The following is a 23,361-nucleotide window of genomic DNA, read 5'->3' as shown; positions in this document are numbered from 1 at the left end:
CATTTACTTTACCTTAAGACTGTTATTGTGATACGAATTCTGAGAGAGCACTTTTTTTAAACATTTGTTTTTCTTTCTGTGTTCTGCAGGTTGGGATAGTGATTAAACCTTTAGGATTAAGGGGAGGCTGCACTGATCAGATTAATCCATTTCCAGTGTAGTTAGGGGTGAATGAAGTGCCAGACACAACAGTGAGCCTGCGTATCAGATCTGCCACAGTGCTCTGACTTTCCTGGAAAAGTGTGTTCAGAAGCCTGGTCATGGATTTGTGTCGGGCCACAATCCTCTCAGGAGAATGGAATTGTGTGTGTCAATTGCCGCTTCCAATAATAAGCTAATAAACTGTTCTATGTGATAGGTGCTGTGTAAAATGCAAGTCGTTGGTTGAAGTGAGCTCGCTCACCTTGCAAGCAAGAGGACCCGGGTTTGATTCCTGGGTGGGTTGGGGCAAGTTTCCTTACTCCACACATAGCCCTCTGTTTACCTACCACTAAGTGGGAACCCGGTTGTTAGATAATTGGCGGATCACTTCCTGGGGTTAAAAAAAATAATGTTGACGCTCAATCCATGACTGTTTGTGAGACACTGCTGTGTGCAGTTGGCTGCTGCATTTCGCCCACAAAATAAACAGACAACTAGAAGAAACTAGAGGAATTATTTTATAACTAGAAGAAAAACATCAGTAAAACGTTTTTTCACATTACGAAAACAAAAGAAACCATTGCTTTCTCCATAACTGAAAGAAAACAAGTGGGTAGCAATGTGAAGGGCCATGAAGGATTATTGCAGTCCCAAAGTAAAAAAATACATAAATCTATATTACTCTGTGTCATTTCTCAATGTATTTGACAAACAGACTGGTAATTCCCTCTAAAATTAATGAAAAGTCCAGCATGGAATAAAAAGTAATTATTCTTGCACAAGCCTCTCCAGCATTATCAATTATTTCCTCTGCTTCTGTCATACTCTAGCCTTTCTCTGATCCACAATTGCTTTTATTTCTCCTCATCCTTTGGCATCTGAATATCTCTTTAATGGGAATGTTACATGGCATGCAATAACTTTTACAGCGGTGACGTTTGGTGACAAGTATTGAAGTGCACTACCGACCTATCAAGGTAATACAATCTTTGATAGGAATTGACACAGCATAAGCAAACACACGCAAGCACAATCTCTTTGTAATGCCGCCAAAACCACAATCAAACTCCTGCTAACATGCAATTCTCCACTCCAGATGTAAAGCTCTCAGGAGTATTGTGAATAATTGTATCCAACTTAGAATCGTCCACTTGATTTTTATTCTGAATCCCTTACTGTCAAGTGCTTTGGGACATCCTCCCGACTAGAAAGGCTCTATACAGATGTAATTTGTTGTTGTTAAACAGTTCACATATCAAGTTGGATAATAATTAACCTGTAGATACGTGCATATAAGCAGTGTTAGGTATTTCTTAATTGAAATGAGGGTGAGACTCCGAGGTTTGTCAGCCTGGTTCAGTTGGTAGCACTATTGCCTCTAAGTTAAAAGGTTGTAGGTTGAAGCTCCCACATCAGGACTTGGAACTCATATAGTCTATGCTGACATACCAATTCCATCTCACATTTTTTCACTCTGACCAAAGTGTATCTTATCAGTAATTTTCCCTTTCCACGATTATTAATTATGCCTAAAACTCAGTAACATTTAAGACAATTCAGTGAAACAGCTTGTAATGCTGCAGAGCCATAGATCAATAGACAATATCAGGGACAATAAAGTATGGGGGGAAATCCATCATGTGATATCAGTTTACCTCAGGTTCTTAACTCATCCAGAACCACAAAAAAGAGTAACGGCCTTGTTTATAATAATAATAATCATACTTGTATTTGGTATAGCAACTCATCATGTCAAAATGTCTCAAATCACTTCACAGGGTTTTACTGTAATGTGGCGTGATTGTGTATTTGTAGATGAATATAGCAGCCAATTTGAACACAACAATGTTCCACAAACAGCCATGAAATGAATAACCTATTTTATTTGGTGAATTGGTGGCCAGGACACCAGGAGAAATTCCATTCTCTTTTCAAATAGCTCCTTGGAATGTCCTCCTGATGTGAATGAAGCGATATAAATGTAAATTTGTATTGTACTGTGTTGCCATGGGCTCTTGAATATCCACCTGAACGGAGAGACAGTATCTCGCTTTAATGTATCATCCGCAGGTTGGCACCGCTGACAATTCCGCAGTTTCTTTAATGGGATTTTTAAGGGGCAGAAGCTGTGGATTGGAAATAAATGCAGCACTATAGTTAAAGTTAAAATAAAATACAAAAGGAAATAGAACAGGAAGGAAGAGAAAATAGGGATCGAAGGCCAAGGGTGAATATAAGTATTGTTTTTTAAAATCTATTTCATTTTTGCTTAAACTTCTGTTCTTGTTTGTATTTTGGTTTAAGATTGCAGTAATAAAAGCTTTCCTAATGTTTAAGTGGTTTTATTCATGTAATATCATTATATTTTTCAGCATCACGGAGCATGAGCTAAAAATCTACACAAAATGTCAGCCCAAGGAGAAAATAATCTCCAGTGAACTGCCGGCATTCTAAAGGGTATAGATGACCTGAAGCCTACCACAAACTCTTATGTTCAAATTGTGTCTTTCTTGTGTATAGCAAATGGACATATTGATTTGCTAGTCAATGGTTTCCTGTGGTTTGATTCTATTTAGCTCCTGAAGTGATCAACACCAGCCTGTCTTATGAGATTGTTTGTCTCTTGGTAAAAAGATGTTCAAGTTTCAACTTTACATTTTTTAAGATCTATCAGGTATCTTTAATAAAAATGCAGATATTGCTGATGGTAGCTCAGGCTGACTTTGTCTACTTTGGTGGGATAAATGTAGAAAGTGTTTTGGATATTCTTACATAAATGGTTGCAAAGAATGCACACAATAAGTTTTTTCTCATCTATGGACTAAAGGTGGAGACTCTGGTAATTTATTGGAAACTGATTCTGAGTTGCAAATGGACTGGACTCCTCCAGTAACTGGAAATACATCATATTGACCCATGGGATCTCCAATCCAGTAGATCGGGTCAGAGTGGAGATTACATTGGTCAGGATGACAGACATCCTGTTAACAGATGGAGTTGCCATTTGCGAGTTGGGAATCCCAATAGTAATTGATGTGTATATTTTGCAGCTTTGGTATATCCTGCCCACAAAATACACAGGCATACAACTTTACAGTATATCCCGTGAAGCTCTTTGAAATGTCTTGACAATGTAATAAGTCACTATACCAAATACAAGGATTATTATATTTTATTCTGCTAATTAATATTACAGGAGTTAGTAGTGAGAAGAGAAGGCCAGGGGAAAATTTGTTGAAGTAGCAAGATTCTAATGGGTATCAATAAAATAATATCAATGATAATCCTTGCTTCCAATACAGTGCTTTTCACACCGGGGGGATGCCTCAAAGCCCTTCACTGTAAATCGTAATGACTGTGTGGTATAGATGATCTGAACCCTACCACAAACTCCACAAGTAAATATAGATTCAAGCTCAGAAGATGGAATGTGAACAGAAATTTTATATTTCATTACTTTACACAAAGAGTGATATATATGTTGAATGAACTACTCAGGGAATTGATGAAGACAGATTATGTCAGCAAATTCAAGCAAGAAATTGATTCATATTTGGTGAAGGAATAAATTAAGAGGTATGAGAGAGTATTGCCATGTTTAAAATCTTTGACCAAATGATTTGTGGTTTCCAGCTTCTTGTTTGTCAATATCAAATTGCGAAATTGATGCTCTGTGAACCGAGAAAACAAAGTTAACCCGATTCAAAAAAATGCCGGTGAGCAAACCGTCAGTTGTTTCTGGTCAGTGTTTTTGCAGATTAGCCTTTTCTCAGATTGTTCCAGTTTGAGATAAACAATTTTCAACTGTGCCAAATTACATAATCCAATATTCGCAAACAAGAAGTTGTAATGAACACATCAAATCCTGTTTGCAAATATTGTATTTTACACCCCAGTTTAACATCTTGTTTCAAAGTAACACAATAACTGAGGATCTTTTCTTATCTTGTCTCACATTCTATAAAAAAGTACTAATCAATTGCTTGCCATTCAGAGTTGCTCTCTATAGTATATTGTTTAGCTAGGAGAAATTCCACCTGGGTCTACCGAAGTAGAATTTTAGAGCATACAGAATTTGTCAATTTCTTAAATAAAGCCTTAATTTTGAAACTGGATTTCTGAAATTTTATTTTTAAAATGATTTGAAAACCAGTGTCACCGTTAAAACTGAGATCAACAATTTGCGAAATTCCAGATGTTCCAAAATTCTACATTAATAGAATAAATTAGTTCCAGGTAGAATTTCACACAGTCACTGCAGTTTACAGTATATTCTGTGAAGCATTTTGAAACGTTATCCCAACGCGAAAGACTCTGTAACAAATGTAAGGATTACCATTATTAATTTCTCGTGGTCCCTATTTTGAAGATAAAACAATAAGAAGAAAAGAATGATTTTGTTTTATACACTGAAAGAAAAATAATCTATTTGAGCTTCATCTATGGCAGTTCACGATATCAGAGGTATGATTTCTTATATACAGTAATTGTTGTGAGGCCAAACTTTCCTTCCTTTTTTAATCCATAAAGGAGCATCCCCAGTCACCAATTCAATTCAGATGTAGGATCCTACTTTTCAGATGCTTTTTCACCTGTGGTGAATTTCTGAATTTGCAGTCAAACGTGGCTTTTATTACACAAACACTAAATTTCTGTTATGACTATTTCTGTGAACAATTATATCTTTTATCCCAACAGTAATAGTTGTGTACATTGTTTGTCACAAAACGGCTGGCAATTGTAGCTGCACTCAAATCCCAATCTCTGTGATTAAGAGTAACAATGGAGAACAAAATTCTTAAAGCTCACTCATTATCCTGAGGCTGGGGGAGGGGGGAGCGTGTGTGGGGGAATCATAGCTGACAGCAAATAGATACAGCGGAAGCTGCTTAAACTGGATGTTAGTTAACCCCAGAACACCAAGTAAATCGGACAAAATGCTCAGCCCCAATTCATTTTAAATGCCGGTTAGTTCAGACAACATACCCCACTGGTCGCCACTTTGGCTACTCACTCTGTGTCTCGAGCGGCTCCAATCAGCCACGAGCAACTCCAGGGAGGAGTCAAATTGCGATTGATTGACAGCAGACTCCAGCCATTCAGAATGGGGAGGGAGGAGGCACCACCACCACTCCTCTGCAGCACAGGACGAACTTGGGTTAACCTCAGGTGCCACAAAAGCCGGACAAATGGCTGGCCCTGATATGTCCAGCTTAAGTGGCTTCCACCTTATTTGGAAAGACAATGATAGGGGAAAATATAACGAAATGGCTTTAAAAATCTAAATTGATTCCATGATCTAATAACATGATGGGTTAAGTCAACTCCTGTTGTACTTTCTCAATGATATAAAGGGTTAGGAAGAATAACAATAGGAATGTATCATCAGGCTCTTATTTATTGTATCTCTCAACGGACACGATTTGACAATTCTATGCCATTGTACGACAAGGAAGACTAGTAAAAAAATACGAATAATTGAATAAAATAAAAAATACATTTGAAACGAGTTAATAGAACAAGGAAGATTTATGATAATGACCTGATCCTGATGTCCAAACAATAAACAAATGTTTCCATGGCTTTCGGATAATGATTGAGCTTGAAGAATTCTCTCTTCTATTGTTACTCTTGATTGTGGACATTGGCGTTTATGATACATCATTATGAGAAGAAGGACCAAGGGCACCATTACTGGTCAGCATTATCTATATTAATGAGCTTGTCTATGTTAGGAGTCCATGTCACGGCTAACAAGTTTACGATGTGCTCCCAGGCTAACACTTATGTTCTAACATTAACATTGCTAGTATCACAGTGAAAAAACTTTTCACTGCAGAGTAGCTCACTTCAGCCCCACTGGCACCTCTCATCTGCATCGAAATCAACAGCAGACTCCAATTACATGGACTTGGAATTTCAGTAGTTTGTTTCACACCATCAGAGGAAACTCGAAAATTTAGTAAGCAACAAGCTTGTAATTGTAGCACAAACGTCAACCTCTCATCTCCCACATTGGAAAATAACAGTCAGAACTATCCACATAGATCTCGAGAACCCCACTGCCATAGGCTATTATGAGTAGAAGGACCAAGGACACCATTACTCAATATCATCATGATTAATAACAAGTAGCCTACAGGGATGATTTAAACAGATGGTTGGGGTCATTCTCCCCATGCAGTGAAATTTCAATTTCAAACTAAAGTGGACTTGAATTATATGCTCTTCTCTGGCTCTATAACATATTGCGAGCACTACTGATCTGTACAGTACAATCCAAAGCAATGTTAAAATCAAAGATTTATAGAATCATAGAATCAAACAGCACACAAAGAGGCCATTCGGCCCATCGTGCCTGCGCCGGCTCCGAAAAGAGGACTCCAACTCAATTCCATTGGCCTGCTTTTTCTCTATAGCCCTGCAATCCTGTCCTCCCCAAATACCCATATACGTCTCTCTTAAAAGTGTTATTGAATCGGCTTCCACTACCCTTTCAGGTAATGCATTCCAGATCCGAACAACATGCTGGGTGAAATTTTTTTCCTAAACTCCTCTCTGTTTCTTTTAACAACTAACTTAAATCGGTGTCCTCGGGTTACTGATCCACATGCCAGTGGAAACAGTTTTTCCCTGTTCAACCTATCAAATTCTCTCATGACATTGAAAACCTCTATTAAATCCCCTCTTAATCTTTTCTGCTCTAGCGAGGATAATCCTAGTTTCGCTAACCTCTCCTCATAACTAAGGTCCTTCATTCCTGGTACCATCCTGGTAAACTTCCTTTGCACCCTCTCCAATGCCCTAACATCTTTCCTAAAGTGCGGTGCCCAGAACTGAACGCGGTACTCCAACTGAGGCCTAATAAACATTTCATAAATATTCAACATAACCTCCTGACTTTTGAATTCTATAACCCTATTTATAAAACCTAGTATCCCGTATGCCTTTTAACACCTTTATCTACCTGTCCTGCCACCTTCAGAGATTTGCTTATGTGGACCCCCAGGTCTCTCTGTTCATTTGCCCCCTTTAAAAATTGTACCTTCTATCTTATACTGCCTCTCCTCATTCTTCCAACCAAAATGCAACACTTCGCATTTCTCCACATTAAACCTCATCTGCATTGTTTCTGCCCATTTTATCAATCTGTCTAAGTCCTCTTGGAGTCTGGTGTTATCCTCCTCACCATTAACTACTTTTCCTCGCTTAGTATCGTCTGCTAATTTGGAAATTGTGCTCCCTATATCCAGATCCAGATCCTTAATATAGATCAGAAAGAGCAGTGGTCCCAATACCAACCCCTGAGGGACACCACTACGCACCTCTCTCCAGTCAGAAAAGCAACCGTTTTTCTACCACTCTCTGCTTTCTGTCTCCTAGCCAGTTCTGGATCCATGTTGACACAGTCCCTTTAATAGCGTGGGCTTCTATTTTGTTTATAAGTCTCTTATGTGGCACTTTGTCAAATGCCTTTTGAAAATCTAGATAAACTACGTCTACTGCATTACCTTCATCCACCCTCTCAGTCACTTCATCAAAAAATTCTATTAGATTTGTCAGACACGATCTGCCTTTAACAAATCCGTATTGACTGTCCTTTATTAAACCATATTTTTCTAAGTGAGAATTTATATTGACCCGGATTACGGTCTCCAGAAGTTTCCCTATTACTGATGTTAGGCTGATTGGCCTGTACTTCTCAGGTTTATCCTTCTGCCTTTTTTGTACAGGGGAGTAACACTTGCAACCTTCCAGTCCTTTGGCACCACTTCAGTGTCCAAAGAGGATTGAAAGATTGTGGCTATTTCCACCCTCGCCTCCCTCAGTAACCTAGGATGCATTCTGTCCGAACCAGGTGACTTATCTATGTTGAGCACCGACAGCCTTTTTAGTACCTCCTCTCCGTTGATTTTTATCATATCCAATTTCTGTTCACACGTTTACAATATTGTGGCATTGGTTGCATCATCTTTTGTGAAGACAGTTGCAACGTGCTTATTTAGTACATCATTCATGCCCTCTGCCTCAACAAGAAGATTTCCACTCGGGTCCCTAATTGGATCCACCCTACCTTTGACAATATTACAATAATACAATGCAACTTAAATTTACATAGTGCCTTTCTCATCAGCATTTCATGTTGGAAATTGGCATTTAGCAGCCTCAACTATTATAATTGGAAGGACCAAGGGCACCATTACTGGTTATCATTATCTTCTATATTAACAAGTAGGTCTACAATAGGAGTCAATGTCATGACCAACAAGTTTGCACATGCTAATGTCGGGTGGGCTCATGTCAAAGCTATTAAATGAGCTTTTGAGACCTTTGAATTGAACTAAGAAAATTTGAAATCCTTTTAACATTATCCAGACAGCATAATGACATGAGTTATTGGAGTACAAATATGTAATGCTGCCTGATGGGTTAAAACAAATTAGATTTGCCATTCCACTCAGCTCCCAGATTGCGTCACAGCAGTCGGGAGCTGCTAGGCCAAAGCCGTACAGTTTGACTGTGCAGCAGAGGGAAGGACTACCTCATTCACAGAATACCATTGCGTGTCACTCGATGCCCAGTTAAAGGAACAGCATTTTCAGAGGGTTGGAAGCAGTTTACCCACCAGCTCACTCAGCTGTGAACCCAAATAAACCTCAAACTAAACATTTTATTGGAGCCTTTTACTGAAGAAAGTATATGCCATGTGATATTTTTAACGACATGTCAAATAGCATTAAAATGTTGCTTCAGTATGCCATGCTACTCTGTATCCAAATTTCTAAAGCATGTTATTTGTGCTCCCCTGAGAGCTTAGTAAGTAAAAAACAATGTGCTTTTACCATTAAGACGTACAAATCAAATGTACACAAGATATCTGTAATGCAGCTATCTGTGACTTGCTTCCAGTGGGTAATGACTAATTGAACTGCTTTTAAAATCTGCAGCATATATAACTCACAAATGAGGTAGCTAAGACAACTAACATGTAGAATAATTGAAGTACTAACCAACAATTTCAAATTCAAACTCAATTACGTTACCAGCAAAAATGAACCAAGCAAAACAGTCACTTGTCATAGAAAGGAATGTATCTTTATGATCACTTTATCAGATCTGGTTACGTTGGCTATAATCCTTACATTTGATACAGCATCTTATTACATCATCAAAGCGCTTAACGACATATATTGTAATGTGGATTGACTGTATATTTTGTGAGCTAAATGTGGTAGCCAGTGTGTGTACAGCAATGTCCCACAAACAGCCATGAGTGAGTGACCAATTTTATTTGCAGTTATTTTTGGCTGAGACACCAGAAGAAACTCCCGTGCAATTTTTTTCTCTTTTCAGTGCCAGGATAGGATCTTTAATGTCCACCTGAATAAGCAGATGGGACCTCGGTTTAATGTCTCATCCGAAGCATGGCATCTTTGACAATACAACACAACCCCAAGTATTGCATTGGAGTACCAGCTTAGACTATGTGATTCCAAGTCCCGATCTGGGGCTTGAACCCACAACCTTCTGACTCAGAGGTGACAGTGCTACCACTGAGCCAGGGAGACAAACAAATTCTAAAAAACAATGTCACGCTTCTCCCAATATCCAAGTCTTTAACGACAGGGTGAGTGCAGCACTTGTCATACAGATGAAAGACACAGGTTCAAATCCCAGTCTGTGCCACGTCAGATAGCCTCAACCAGAGAATCAGTTTAAAGAAGCACGTGAGAATTATACTTGAAGATGATGCTTCAGCACATTTGATCTCATCCTTACTAAATACCTGCCCTATCTCACTCCATAGCTGTTTGTGGCACACTGCTGTGCGCGACTGGTTGACGCATTTCACCTGCAAAGTACGGTCAATCCACTTTACAGCATATCCTGGGAAGCACTTTGAGACATCTCGATGACTTGATAAGAAGCTATATCAAATGCAAGGATTATTATTAGTATCTTCCCACTAAAGCTATTTCTAAAATGAGTTTACTTCCTAACCTCAACCATTTCTACTGGTGTCCTGGCCAAACCCCAGATAAAATTGATCACTCACTTCACTACATTATGGCTGTTGTGGGACATAGCTGTGTGCAAATTGGGTGCCACATTTGCCTACAAATACATTTCACTTCACAGTAAAATCCTGTGAAGCTCTTTGAGACGTCTCGATAACGTGGTAAGGTGCTACATCAAATGCAATGATTATTATACTTATTATAATTTTTAAACAAATCATATATATGTTAACTGTTTTTTAAACTACATATTTCTATAACTAAACAAACAATATTTTGTTGAGCAGTGACTTTATTTTCACTAATATGCTGCTTATTGTTTAAAAAAGTCATGCAGAAGGGTGTTCATCAGAGTGATGGAATTTCATGGATGAGATAAAGTATTTACCATTCTCTATCTAGAATCATTGGGGTCTAATTTGCGGGGTGTGTAAACCATGTGTAAACAAGTGTATCCACAGGGGATTACAGACACCTGAATTTCGTAATTATGACACAAACATTATGTGTTCCTTTTCATTGGTTAATAATTATGCAATTAAGTTCATTTTTAATTCCGTGTTAACAAACACTTACAGGTGGTTTACACAACTTGCAAATTAGACTACTATTAAGGACCAGAGTTAACATGCTGAGGCAATCTCCCTCTACTTTGCTCCAGCGATCTGCTTTAACCATTGTTTCACTAGATCGCTTCCTTCTATACTAACATCCTACTTCCCCTTCCATCCTGATAATATGTTTCTCAGTCTTCAAATTATGCCTAATATTGATGTATAGGTTTATAAATCCAGAATAAAGTAGATTGAGCCTATCCGGAATTATTACATTTCAGACTCTGTTCCCATTGGAGAATGTTTGTCTCTTCAAATCTAGGTAGTCCTGTTACTATTCTTTCCACTAAATTTCCATTTCTATATATTTCATATCTACCTATTGTTTGACTATGTATCTCCAATGCCTAATACCATCCATCTTACTTGATACATTTCACCTGTCTAAAGATCAACTAGTGACTATCTCTGAGAAGCGCAGTGGGAAGGGAAGCAAGGTCTTTTTGGGGTTGAGTGGGTCCAGCAGTAGAATATTGAAATCAAGTTAAATCTCCACAGTCCTGAGACAGACGGGTCTGCAATATTGCAAACCACTGCTGGTACAGGGCATCCGGCCTGGCTTGTCAGCAGAAATTGGAAAAGCTGGTCAATAATTAGGGTAAGAATTCTTCCCATTTGGTTCTGATTAATCCTACAAGCAACAGGCAAAATTGGGAAGTGGTTCCGGTTAGACAAAAACAGATTTGCCAGATATTGCTTGCAATGGTAAATTACATGGTTTTAGCTGGCTAAACTCAGCAGTACCTTTTTCACACTCTGGGTTTGCCAAGCCTTTGGCTTTTGCCCAGCGAAGCCTAATATTTTCCAGGGTAAGCAGGGTATGTCCCCCTGCACAGAAACTGCAAACTCCACTACAGACAAATAGAAATGTCCCTTCATGTGTGGAACTCACCATAAGTTTGGTTTGGATATTATTAAGCATAGGTGATAGATTTCCATATATGTCGCATACCTAGCTGACCAAAAAAATACATTTCACCTAAAATGAGGATCAGAGGTTTCGACAAATCTATTGAATGTCTGTGCCATAGGCTACTTAGTGCAAGGCATTGCTCTAGTGAAGGAGATTAATCCTGTGATGAATGTTCAATTGAAATGCATTTTCTACACTCATGGAATTTTAAGTACTGTATAAGGATTTCTGGTATCCTTTGTGTAATATCAAATTCACCCCTATAATTCCTGAGTTTGCAGTCGGTATTATAAAGAAAAAGATTGAAATATTACATTTTTCAGAAATGGCCAAAGACACAGAGATAATAACAGTATTGTGAATGGTGTACCATAATATAAAAATGACGATTAGGACTGACGATAATGATTAATGTGATGACTCCTCTACATCCTTCTCTGGAGCCATACTATTGTATTACCATTTCCACATATTTCAGCAGTGTTTCTGTTACAACATTAGTATTTAGGCTGAGAAAGTGATCCAATGGGAATTACTAGGTTCTTAACAATATTGATTGTGCAGAACCATTGAACTCTCCAGCACAGAAGAAGGCCTTATGACCCATTGTTTATGGGGTAGCTATTCAATCCGTGGAGCAATCCATTCAGCCCAATTCACTTGCCTTTTCCCCATAACCCTATAAATACTTCATGTCAGATAACTGTCTAGTGCCCTCTCGAAATCTAATATGGATACTATTTCGATCACCCATCCCACCAGGGCAGTCCACGTCCTAACAACTCTCTGTGTAAAATAATTTGTCTTATTTTACCCGCTCGAAGTGAAAGATGCCATATCAAATGCAAGGAATATTATAATTTTATATTAATGATTTTTGAAGGAGTTGATTTGATTCTGGAAACCAGTCCCATGCATCCGATAGGCGCATGATATAAAAATCTGGCATCTTGGAGGTTCAGCTCAACTGTGCTGTTATATTGCGTCCTACTTATGGTCTCTGCAGATTGAGAACCCTAAATATTGCCAACCTCCTCTTGATGAGCTTATTTAATAAGAAATGTAGCCTCTCTCCACAAGGCTCCCAAAGCCACACACAAGCAAACTCCTCTTGCACTTCGACGGGGAAAATAAACATGTTATCCAACTGAAAGAGCAATCGATGCCCACAACAGAGGTATCCGTGCAAAATCCATCAATCCATTTCCTGCTGTAAATATAATTACAGCAATCGTTGCATGATTAACCATCAACCATAGATAAAATGCAATCTGTGCACTGTGCTATTGCATTGCGATTTTTAAATCGCCCAAAATGCACACGGCATCCAGTTCAACAATGTTATTCCATCACTGGCTTCTCTCCCTCACACACAGCCCACAGCGCTTAACGTGGTTGTTTTCTGTTCCCATGTAATTGTGGTGAAGCTGAACGTCTCTGTGATCTGTTGCTGAACGTGATTGCAAGACATCTTCCTCGATAAAATATGTAAGTCCAAGTCAGCTTTGAAACTTCAACTGCAGCACTCAGATAGACATCAAAGTCCAGGTTCGGATCGAAATAAAAAGCCCGAGGAATATCAATGGATTTCGTTTATTGGGAACATGGAGATGATCGCTCATCACATCTGCCCAAACTTTGCACCATCACAAACTCCCATCACAGTCACAAATCACATCAAACGATCTGATATTAATCGTTTCAGACACTGGAGCGTTATGGATCTCAACAACTGTATGTGAAATCGGGGAGTTAACGTCCGTACACTGCAAACACGATTGGGACCCAATAAGTTGCAGGTTCCGGATGGTGCTGTTAAGTACACCAATGCATTGAGATCATTTGTGATATTTCCGTAATGCAAAATTTCAAACGTTGGTCCTTTGCGGCACATGAAATAGCAACAGTGCGTGGAAAGCAATACCAGTGCCCGAAACCCTATACTGCAGATCAGTGTGTGAAGGATCAGTGAGTATTTATGTTGATGCTATCCTGCCCCCTTGCGCTAACAGAACAGACTCCAAGCCCTGAGAGAGGGAAGATCTTCCAGAGGCCATAAATGAATCATATTAACGCTTGTGTTCCAATGGTCAGGCACTGAGCACAGCTACATCTCACGGAAAACAACTGCAAAGGGCATGTCCTGCATTCAGACTACTTGAAACTTAAACTCACACCGTTAATATTGATTACTCCCGGATGACAGCTACACTGAACGTTCCTCCACTTTGCATCAAACCGATGCAGCGCTGAATTGGCGGATATTGTGGGCCGAAATGGCACGTTGCATTCACACGAGAGAGAGAGAGAGAGAGGGAGAGAACAGGATTTTTTAATAAAGCTAATTTGTGAGTGATATTGCTCCCACCAGCTATTCGTAAACAGGCACTGCAGCACCGGAATGATGCAAATAAGCAGCAATAGTGGAACCTCTCGGGTGTGAACATAATGAAGTATTACATATATGTATATCTATACATATAGAGTCAAATTACAACATGCACTTTGCTGTCGCTTGGGTCCTTTTGTGTACTGCAGAATGACATGAAACATAATTGTTGTCCTGTATATTACTTCAAGTGGCATTGCCTGAGCTGTGTTGGTGACTGTTGGTTTGAAGGGGAGAGAGGCTGATCTACAGTAACAGTACTTTACTGCTCTCTCTCCCTCTCTCTCTATTGAGCCACCAGCTGACCAGTCTGCAGCTCACTCACTTTCTCATCTCCAGTTTACCTTTACCCCCTCGCCCCCCCCCCCCCCCCCCCCCCCCGACCCCAACCCCAGGACTATTGACGATCTTGAGGCACCAAAAAAAAAGTGTCACGAAACATTGCATAAACATTCACAAATCGTGTTAACGAGGTGTTTCCACAACACATCAGAAGAAGCGGAAAAGAATCTGAGATGTACTTGAACGCTGTTGAGCAAAATGCCCAACGTCTCGGCACACAGTAACTTCATCCTATTAACAGTGCATTGGTATTTATTCCAAAAGGAGTGAGAGGAATTCAGAGGGGCGGCAGAGGAGTGTCTGTTTGCCTTTGGGTTGAATTTTGAACAGAATGCCACAAATCAAGATGTATTTTTTTTCATTTGAAACGAGGATCAGATAACCAGTTATAATCCTCCACCCACACTCCTCACCTGCCACCAGGTACCGCAGCTCAAGACGCGTTTCAGCAAGAAATATGTCATTTCAGATGTATTTGAGAGGTGAAAAACAATGTTAAAATCGTACCTAAGTCTGTCTCCGGTACCCGGCTATATTTACTTTTAAAAAAAATCTTTTTTTCTAAAAGAATAATCCTTTTAAAAGTGCTTTAAAAATGCAATTTTTCAGAAGTCAGTAAAGGGTAGAAGGAACATTTTAAATTCCGGATGAGCTCTGGGCTAATACGGTATATATATATATATATATTTGCCTTCTTAAATAGAATGTATGTGGTTCCTTGTGTACTGAATGAAGTCATCTTAATTGCTGCGTTTTATATCCCCTTCACAGGCAGCATTGTATGGCATAACTGCACACACACACACACACACACACACACACACACACACACAGGGTGAGGGAGGGAGTGGGGATCACAGACACCCCCAGAAACACAAACAGCAGCTATCCAATGTGGCGACGATTTTGTACGAGTCCCCAGCGCCTCGTTAGAGCACAGTGTGTATGAGCAGATCTCCCCCTCCCGTTTCTAACCTTCTTTTCTGTTTCTCCAGTGACTCCCAGAAATGCTTGTGTAACACTTTCTGGGCATCGCGCTGTGATAATCTGGTGCAGTGGAGCTAATTCCTCGCTCACCTACTCCACCACCATTTTCAGCAATGTGCAAAGAGTACTTCTTCATATATATATATATATATATATATATATATAAAGAACTGTATACCGTTAGGCGATGCTTTGTACTTTTATATGGGGCTGAAGAGGGGCATTAATTTCCTTTAGGGGAAATAATAATTAGGACGGTCCCTTTTTGCATTGATCCCAATGGCAAACTAGTCTTATGCATGGTTCAGGTTAGTGTTTGAGATTGCTAAGTGTGTGTCTGTAAATGTACAGATATGTTCCAGGGTGTAAGACATTACTTTCAAGATATTATCCTCCTGTCAAGATCACAGAGCCGATGGGGATATTCTTTTAGCATTGCAGTGGTATGACGTCAATGGTATATCACCTTTTTTCTGATGTGACACAGCCTCCTGCTGACATCAGAAAGAAGCTCTTATAACTTGAGTGATGTGACTTTGCTTTAATGGCCATAGATGTATCGTATGTTTAACACTGAACTTTCTGATCGGATGGTCAGGGCGGTGCAAGGAGATTGCAGCACCGGTGAGATGCCACAATGCATAACCCACTCATGGTCTCTGAGACCCGACCCAATAACCCACTGGTGACTCCCTCACCCATGGCACAGCACGTTGGGTCATTTGATGGGAGGAGTGGTACCGTTGACGATATTTAACAGCCCGCAACACGACACTGAAGCCATCACCCATCTCAGACGGTTTGCACCACAAATGTTGCCTCAGCCAAAGCCTGATAGGAGCACACAGATATACAGTACCACACTTGCATGCGACGGTGGGCATAAGGCAAGGGGGGAAAGCCACCTTAAACGCATCACGAAGGTTTAATCTTCCACATATTAAGAACAGAACAGCCCAGCTAGCACAGGAGAGGTACCACATCACATCCAGACAACCCCCAGGCTCAGGCACATCTGTCAAAGATGTCAGCTCAGTTGCCATTGGCGATTACACTGAGGGACACAAGCATTCCGACACAACCATACAATTAGCAGCCAACGTCTGAAAGGCTACTTACACGCATTAGTTATGGCGAAGCTGTTTGCTACCTCCAAATTGTCAACATGGGGCGTCAGCCTTAGTTCATGTGAATTGTGCTGAAAAATTCCTAAACGAAACGCGCTGTATTCCTGATCTGCTCCTCTCGGAAATAACCCTCCTGTAAAGAGAAAGGGGGGGAAAAACACACACACACACACACACAAGAGTGTTTACTGGAACTAGAAGAAATTCAGCATGAAGGTGAAATGATCATACAGAAGGTAAAGTTAAAGCCAAATGCACTCGTGGTCAAAAATATCACGTCGATCGCCAAGTTATTTAAATTGACATGATAGAGACTGCAATAACAAAGCATTAAGAAATGCTACCGTAAACGAGGTTTTTTTTAATATATATTATTATATTACATATATATATATATATGCATCTACTTTTTTGCAATCTGTGAAAAATATTCAACCCCAACCTAACGATTCGCGACAGGGAATGCAGATGCAACGGCGATCCATGGATGAGACTATATGAGCGAACGAACAGAACACAGAAAATGCAAATTGCACTACTTTTTTTTTTGCCCTTTTTTTCCTTTTTTTTTGCAGAAACTCACCTATTTGCACGCTGGTTGGGGAAGCAGCGGCAACCGCCAGTCCGCAAAACCAAGAAACCAGGAAGGCAGATATATGCTGCATAATCTTTTGCATTTCCGAAGAAAACATTGCAACCAGGGTATAATCCTTCCTTTTTTTTTCAGGATTGTAAAGCTCAGATCCCTTGCATATTGTCGCTTCAAGAATGTGATGGTGGGTGGTGGGTTGGGGTGGAGGGGGTGGGGGGGAGGGAGGGAGGGAGAAAAGCAGAAGAATAAAAAGGTAGTGAGGGCTGACTCTTTCTCGATTGAAAATAGCAGCAAACGGGAGCAGGAGCACTGGGGAGATGTGAAAAGCAGTGTTAGCACTGCGCTTTACCCAGCATCACCTCTCACTACATCCACACTGCCAGAGACATGTCCTGATTCTTAATAAAGCCGAACCCACACGAACACAACCGATCAGTCACCGAACTGAGACACGTCCCTTCCTACCAATCCAGAGAAGGCTTCCACTGTGATTCATTAAAACCTCCATGTTTTTCCTAAAGCTTTGCTTTTAGTCGCCCCTATTCATTTTCATCTCGTCGTTAACACTGTTTTAATGGTGTATTTGCAAAACTGGCAGAAGCCAAAGCAGTTGGTCGGGAAAGGAAACAAATCCCCTCTGTGAAATGTTCATGCAGGTGACTAATTGTGTCCTTGACACAGTTCTTTGAGATTTATCATGTTATCGACATGCGACATGTTAATCATAACATGTTAACGCTTTTCAGTCCCCATACATTCATTAACTCACTCGTCTGAGATACTGAGATGACAGTAACCACCTACATACATTAACCTAATGCAAAATGCTGTTCATATAAACTGCAATTATATCAAACAATGGAGAATCTACATTTCTTCAAAAATAATAGCTTATAATAATAATAATAATAATCCCTGCTGCTTTTTTTAATTTGCAGCACAGAATTTTATTGACCTACAATTCCAAGATATTGATTTCAATTTTGCAGTGTTTGATGTTATCCAACGTTCAGCATCTACAGGATTGTTGGAAAGTAATTTCGACCAAGAATCAGGGTCATGGACCACATCATCCCTCCCAATGTTTCTCTGAGGATTATTCTCATTGTGGTTATTAATGCTTTTTTGCAGACTGTAAACACAGACACGAGACGAACACTTCTTTGCTAATATCAGGTAATCGATGTATTAAAATTTGGCGCGATCACTGATACCTTAATCGGGGGTGTATGCAGTTTTTTTTTAATCGATAACGTTAACACCAATAACTCGACTCAACTGTGATCTTCGTGTGTTTTGCACATTATACGCACGTTTGGTCAACCTTCCAGACAAGACTGGGCTGTGTTTTGGAGCATCTCTGCGACCCACATATTACACCATGTGCTAATTTGGGTTAAGCATAAATGAACAGAATATTGAAATGCGTTGCACAGCTTTTGCCAGAACAGCTTCATGACCCAAAACAATGACAGTAAATCACATTTTTTTTTTGTTTTTTTTTCGCAGCCCAAATGTATCAGCCGAAGTGACACACATGACATGAGACGCGATCTTATTCTTGGTTAAGTCTGTTGACTCCCACGGCGATTGCAATGATCGGTGGGTCCCATCCGATAAGAACGTAAGAACGAAATGCAAACAAAATAAAATCGGAGGCGACGTTGTGATGTGGATTTTGCACTTTGCTTCCAATTTCGTGACCACTTTGGATGGCGACTGAAAGATTCGCAGCAACGCCTCGTCGGGACGGGGAGACGCGTCCTTTTTGTTTAACAGGAGGACAACTCGGTGGAAGAGCTAAGAAAGGAAGGACGTGATGGAGACCCATCGGAAAAGCTCTTCCTTGAAGAAAGTTAACAGGTCCCCGTCTTATTTCTGATCGAGCAGTGACATTACTGCGCGGGGACTCGATGTGGATCTTTGCATTGCAAATCCCTTAAATCATAAGCAATAAAAGCTAACGGGGAGGGGGTGGGGGGGGGGGGGGGGGAGGGGGGGGTTGGGGGGGGGGGGGAGGAGATGGGGGAGAAATCAAAGTCTCGGATCGCTCGGGGTGTAGGTCACAGACACAGACCAACCTGTGAGTGTTTAAATAAAATTATAATGCATTGGCGTTTCGCATCGCGGATACTGATGGCAACAGATGAACGCGGTAATGGTGTCAGGGCGAAATGCCACCCTGCCCTGCCCTGCCCTGCCCTGCCTGCCCTGCCCTGCCCTGCCTGCCCTGCCCTGCCCTGCCCGCCCTGCCCTGCCCTGCCCTGCCCTACCCTGCCTGCCCTGCCCTGCCCTGCCCTGCCTGCCCTGCCCTGCCCTGCCTGCCTGCCCTGCCCTGCCCTGCCCTGCCCTGCCCTGCCTGCCCTGCCCTGCCCTGCCCTGCCTTGCCCTGCCTTGCCCTGCCCTGCCCTGCCTGCCCTGCCCTGCCCTGCCCTGCCCTGCCCTGGGGGGTCAGCTCGGCTGCCACCCTGCCCTGCCCTGCCCTGGTGGGTCAGCTCGGCTGCCACCCTGCCCTGCCCTGCCCTGGGGGGTCAGCTCGGCTGCTGCCCTGCCCTGGTGGGTCAGCTCGGCTGCCACCCTGCCCTGCCCTGCCCTGGGGGGTCAGCTCGGCTGCTGCCCTGCCCTGCCCTGGGGGGTCAGCTCGGCTGCCACCCTGCCCTGCCCTGCCCTGGGGGGTCAGCTCGGCTGCTGCCCTGCCCTGGTGGGTCAGCTCGGCTGCCACCCTGCCCTGCCCTGCCCTGGTGGGTCAGCTCGGATGCCACCCTGCCCTGCCCTGTCCTGCCTGCCCTGCCCTGCCCTACCCTGCCCTGGTGGGTCAGCTCGGCTGCCACCCTGCCCTGCCCTGCCCTGCCCTGGTGGGTCAGCTCGGCTGCCACCCTGCCCTGCCCTGCCCTGCCCTGCCCTGCCCTGCCCTGCCCTGGTGGTCAAAGCACCTCTGCATATATGCAGATGCCAAACGCAACACTGACCCAAGTGACCTAAATGCAGGTCGAGCAGCGAGGTTTGGGAAGAGGATGGGGTGGGGGGGGGGGGGTGGGGGTGGGGGTAGTGCGTGTGGACGGCGTCTCAATCAGGGGGTTCATCAGAGCCTTTGTGGCCCCTTCCTCCCCGAGTGTGGAACAGACCACAGCCAGCAATGCGTTGGGGGAGAGGGGCTGAGTTGTGCCACTCCACATCCATTGAAAGAAATAAAACAATAATAAATTGGTTGTTTTCAATCCACAACTGTCTGTAGGAAACTGTTGTGCGCAATTGGCTGCCGCGTTTCGCCCATAAATATACGGTCAATTCACTTTACAGTCTATTCTGTGAAGCGCTTTGAGACATCTAGAAGACGTGAAAAAGCAGTATATCAAATGCAAGGATCATTATATTATTATAGACACATCCGAGCTTTTAAAAAACAATTTGAACAGGGCTGCTGAGCGTATCTTACATTGAGATCTCTAAACATAGCTCGGCGACGATGGCAAGCCAAGTGAGCTTGACACGTTTTAATATGCCAACACATTGAGCTTCAGTGGAATCTGTTCTGAAAGAAAGCAGTAACTTGTTTAGTAATAATGAAAATAATAATAATTCTTGCATTTGATATAGCGCCTGATCATCACATCGTCAAGACGGCAAAAAGTGCTTCGCAGAATATACTGTAACATGAATTGACTGTTTGGAAGTACAGGACAGTAGTACAACAACCACAATAAATTGCATTTATGTCTTGCCTTTCATGTCTGAAGGGCGTCCCAAGGCGCTGGACAGTTAAAAGTTTGCATCCGAGCTTCCGGTTGTAATCAAGTAGACTTGTTTGGAAGTACAGGACAGGACAACAGCAACAACAACAACTTGCATTTATATAGCGCCCTCCACACTGGGCGGCATCCCAGAGCACTTAACAATGGCAGAGTCTGATGCCGAGCCAGGGGGAGGGGGAGGTGACCATAAGCACGGTTGAAGAGGAAGGTCTTCAAGCATAACCTGAAAATGGGGAGAGAGGGGGCAAGGCAAAGGGATTGAGTGAGGGAGTTCCATAGCTTCGGGGCATAGTGGCTGAAGCACAGCTGCACACCGATGGTGGAGTGGAGGAATTGAGAAGGGATTATGGACAATGCAGAGGAGAACAGTGAGCCAGATCTTCAATAGGGATAATGTATGAGGAGTGATGAACCAGGGCACCTTAGCTTCAAAAAGAGAGATCTCAAAGGGGGCTTCAGTGAGTTATATTAGATGTGCAACATGATAAAGCAAGTAAATCCAGATGTCAGGTGGAAAATCTAGAAGCAGCATTGAAAGTCCAATAAGGAAACATAAATAGAGTTAATGTATATTACCTTTTTTAACGCTAACTGTTGTGCAGTGGGAATCGTTGGGATTGTTGTACATTTACATTGGGAGGGTGAGAAAAGTTACCTATTGAGCCCGAGCACCTATCATATCCCATTCCACCACCTCATCTTTTAACATCTCATAATGGCTGTCTTTTGAAGACTATAAGCTATAAGGGAACTTATGTTATAAGTAGGTTTCACCTTCTGCATTAACTTGCTATTGTGTCTCAAGCTATCATACATAATTAGTTTCATTTCCAGATGAAGGGCATTGGGGAGGATTTTCTTTGTATGGGACCTGACATTAACAGATTGCAATGAATGCAAAACAAAGAACTGAAAGTTAATTAACAATATTCTGCCAGTGTCATTTGATTGAGAAATTTTTAAACTCACATTTCTACTGACAAGAATTAAAAGCCAAGGTAAAAAATAATTAATATACAAGCATAATAATAAAAGTAAAACATGTTAGTTAGGCAAAAAGACAGTTTTGAAATATATATATATGGTTTTTTGCAGCTAAAGGTTGAGAATATACACACTTTTGAGATTATAAATCCAGATTTAACTTGTCTGACTTTCAATTGTTCAGTGCAAGATGATAAGATGTAGGACCAATTCAGACTCCAAATGTCAGGAAGAAATATGGAAATGTTCTTTTTGTGTTCAGTTGAAGTGGTGACCTATGCAGTAATGTCCAGATGGATGCAAGAAGCAACATTAATCAGGGGCTCACTTGATAGCTGCTTTTTCTTGGTATGCTTGACAATTCTTCTACATGCCTGTAAGAGTGCTGTGATGTGCTTCACATCTTCCACAGTGAAAGGTGAAGGCACTCCTTCTGCCCCTGTTGTTCAACTGGCACTTGCTCCATACTCTGCCCATGTTGAGCAGCTCAATAGAAGAAGGCACCTGCACATGCTGATTTTCATTAGTTGAGGTGTTTGCTCGAGTCGGGGATGACATTGATGGATTAAAAAGTTATTCCATTAGCCATCTACCTCACAGGGTTGATGGTGCTAGCAGAGTCTGTGAAAATAAAGCAGTGTCCTGGGGAAAGTGGATATTAGTAGATATATAATCTTGATCAGACGGCAGATGTTGAGGTATATTTTGGGAGATTCCACCTTCCCAGCACATTTTGGTGTCAAAATCAGAACAGCAGTGTACTGGTATATTTGGCATTCTTTGGACTCACATCAAGTAACGTGGCCAGCACATCCACAGACAGCACCATTTGAGGTTCATTTTGGTCAGGCAATGTTGTGAAGATGAGGTGTTTTCTGTGACAAGTGCCTTTGATAAGTTAAGTTCAGAATGCATATTGCCACCTGGCAATAAATGTTCAACTTTACTGCTCTGAACTCATCCCCTTAAACTTTCAGGGTCTCAGAATTTTTGTTTCAAAACTGAAGGGAATGAATGAATTTTGTATTTTGAATATTTCTTCAGCAGTAAGCCTTTAAAATCATGGAATGGTTTTTATTGTGTACTTGAGAAGAGGTGCATGGGTTGAACCATAGTTCCTGAAGTTTCAGCCCATCTACAGATAGCACTGTACAGTTAAATATCCATAGCCGCATTTTGTTCATGGAGTGCAGACAGATGAATTCATGGTTTTGAAGTAAACCATAACTGTTCCAATTGAAAACATCTATTCGCAATTCATGTTCCTAGAGTGGGGACAGAATAGCCAAAAGCTTACCCATGGATGGCAGGTGTGTCGGGCGTACCATATGAGTGATCGTGTAGGGCAATTTACTGATCAGACATCAGAAAGTATTTCTTCACAGAGGGTAATCAACAGCTGGAATAGGTTACCAGGAAGAGTGGTAGAGATCAGGATGCTGGAGTCATTTAAGAAACAGCTGGATGCTGTGATGGAAATATGATGGGGTTGGTATTGTGG

General features: G+C 41.5%; 1 protein-coding gene across 7 annotated transcripts in view; it reads right to left on the bottom strand.

Moving 5' to 3' along the window:
* Positions 1-17,278, bottom strand: part of gria2b (glutamate receptor, ionotropic, AMPA 2b) — a 63,853-nt gene extending 46,575 nt beyond the window's left edge. For all 7 annotated transcript variants that reach the window (XR_006085274.1, XM_007899209.2, XM_007899202.2 and 4 more), the window contains exons 1-2: positions 17,116-17,278; positions 16,525-16,665 (exon numbers count right to left, since the gene is read on the bottom strand). Coding sequence is in view for 6 of the 7 variants with exons in the window: in XM_007899209.2 (XP_007897400.1) it covers positions 16,525-16,665; positions 17,116-17,224 (250 nt within the window). In the remaining variant the exon portion in view is untranslated. The remainder of the gene's footprint in view (positions 1-16,524; positions 16,666-17,115) is intronic.
* Positions 17,279-23,361: the final 6,083 nt, after the last annotated feature.

The sequence above is a fragment of the Callorhinchus milii genome, unplaced genomic scaffold, assembly GCF_018977255.1.
Source record: "Callorhinchus milii isolate IMCB2004 unplaced genomic scaffold, IMCB_Cmil_1.0 Scaffold1, whole genome shotgun sequence".
Taxonomy (NCBI): Eukaryota; Metazoa; Chordata; class Chondrichthyes; order Chimaeriformes; family Callorhinchidae; genus Callorhinchus; species Callorhinchus milii.
This window is presented reverse-complemented; position numbering and strand designations above follow the sequence as displayed.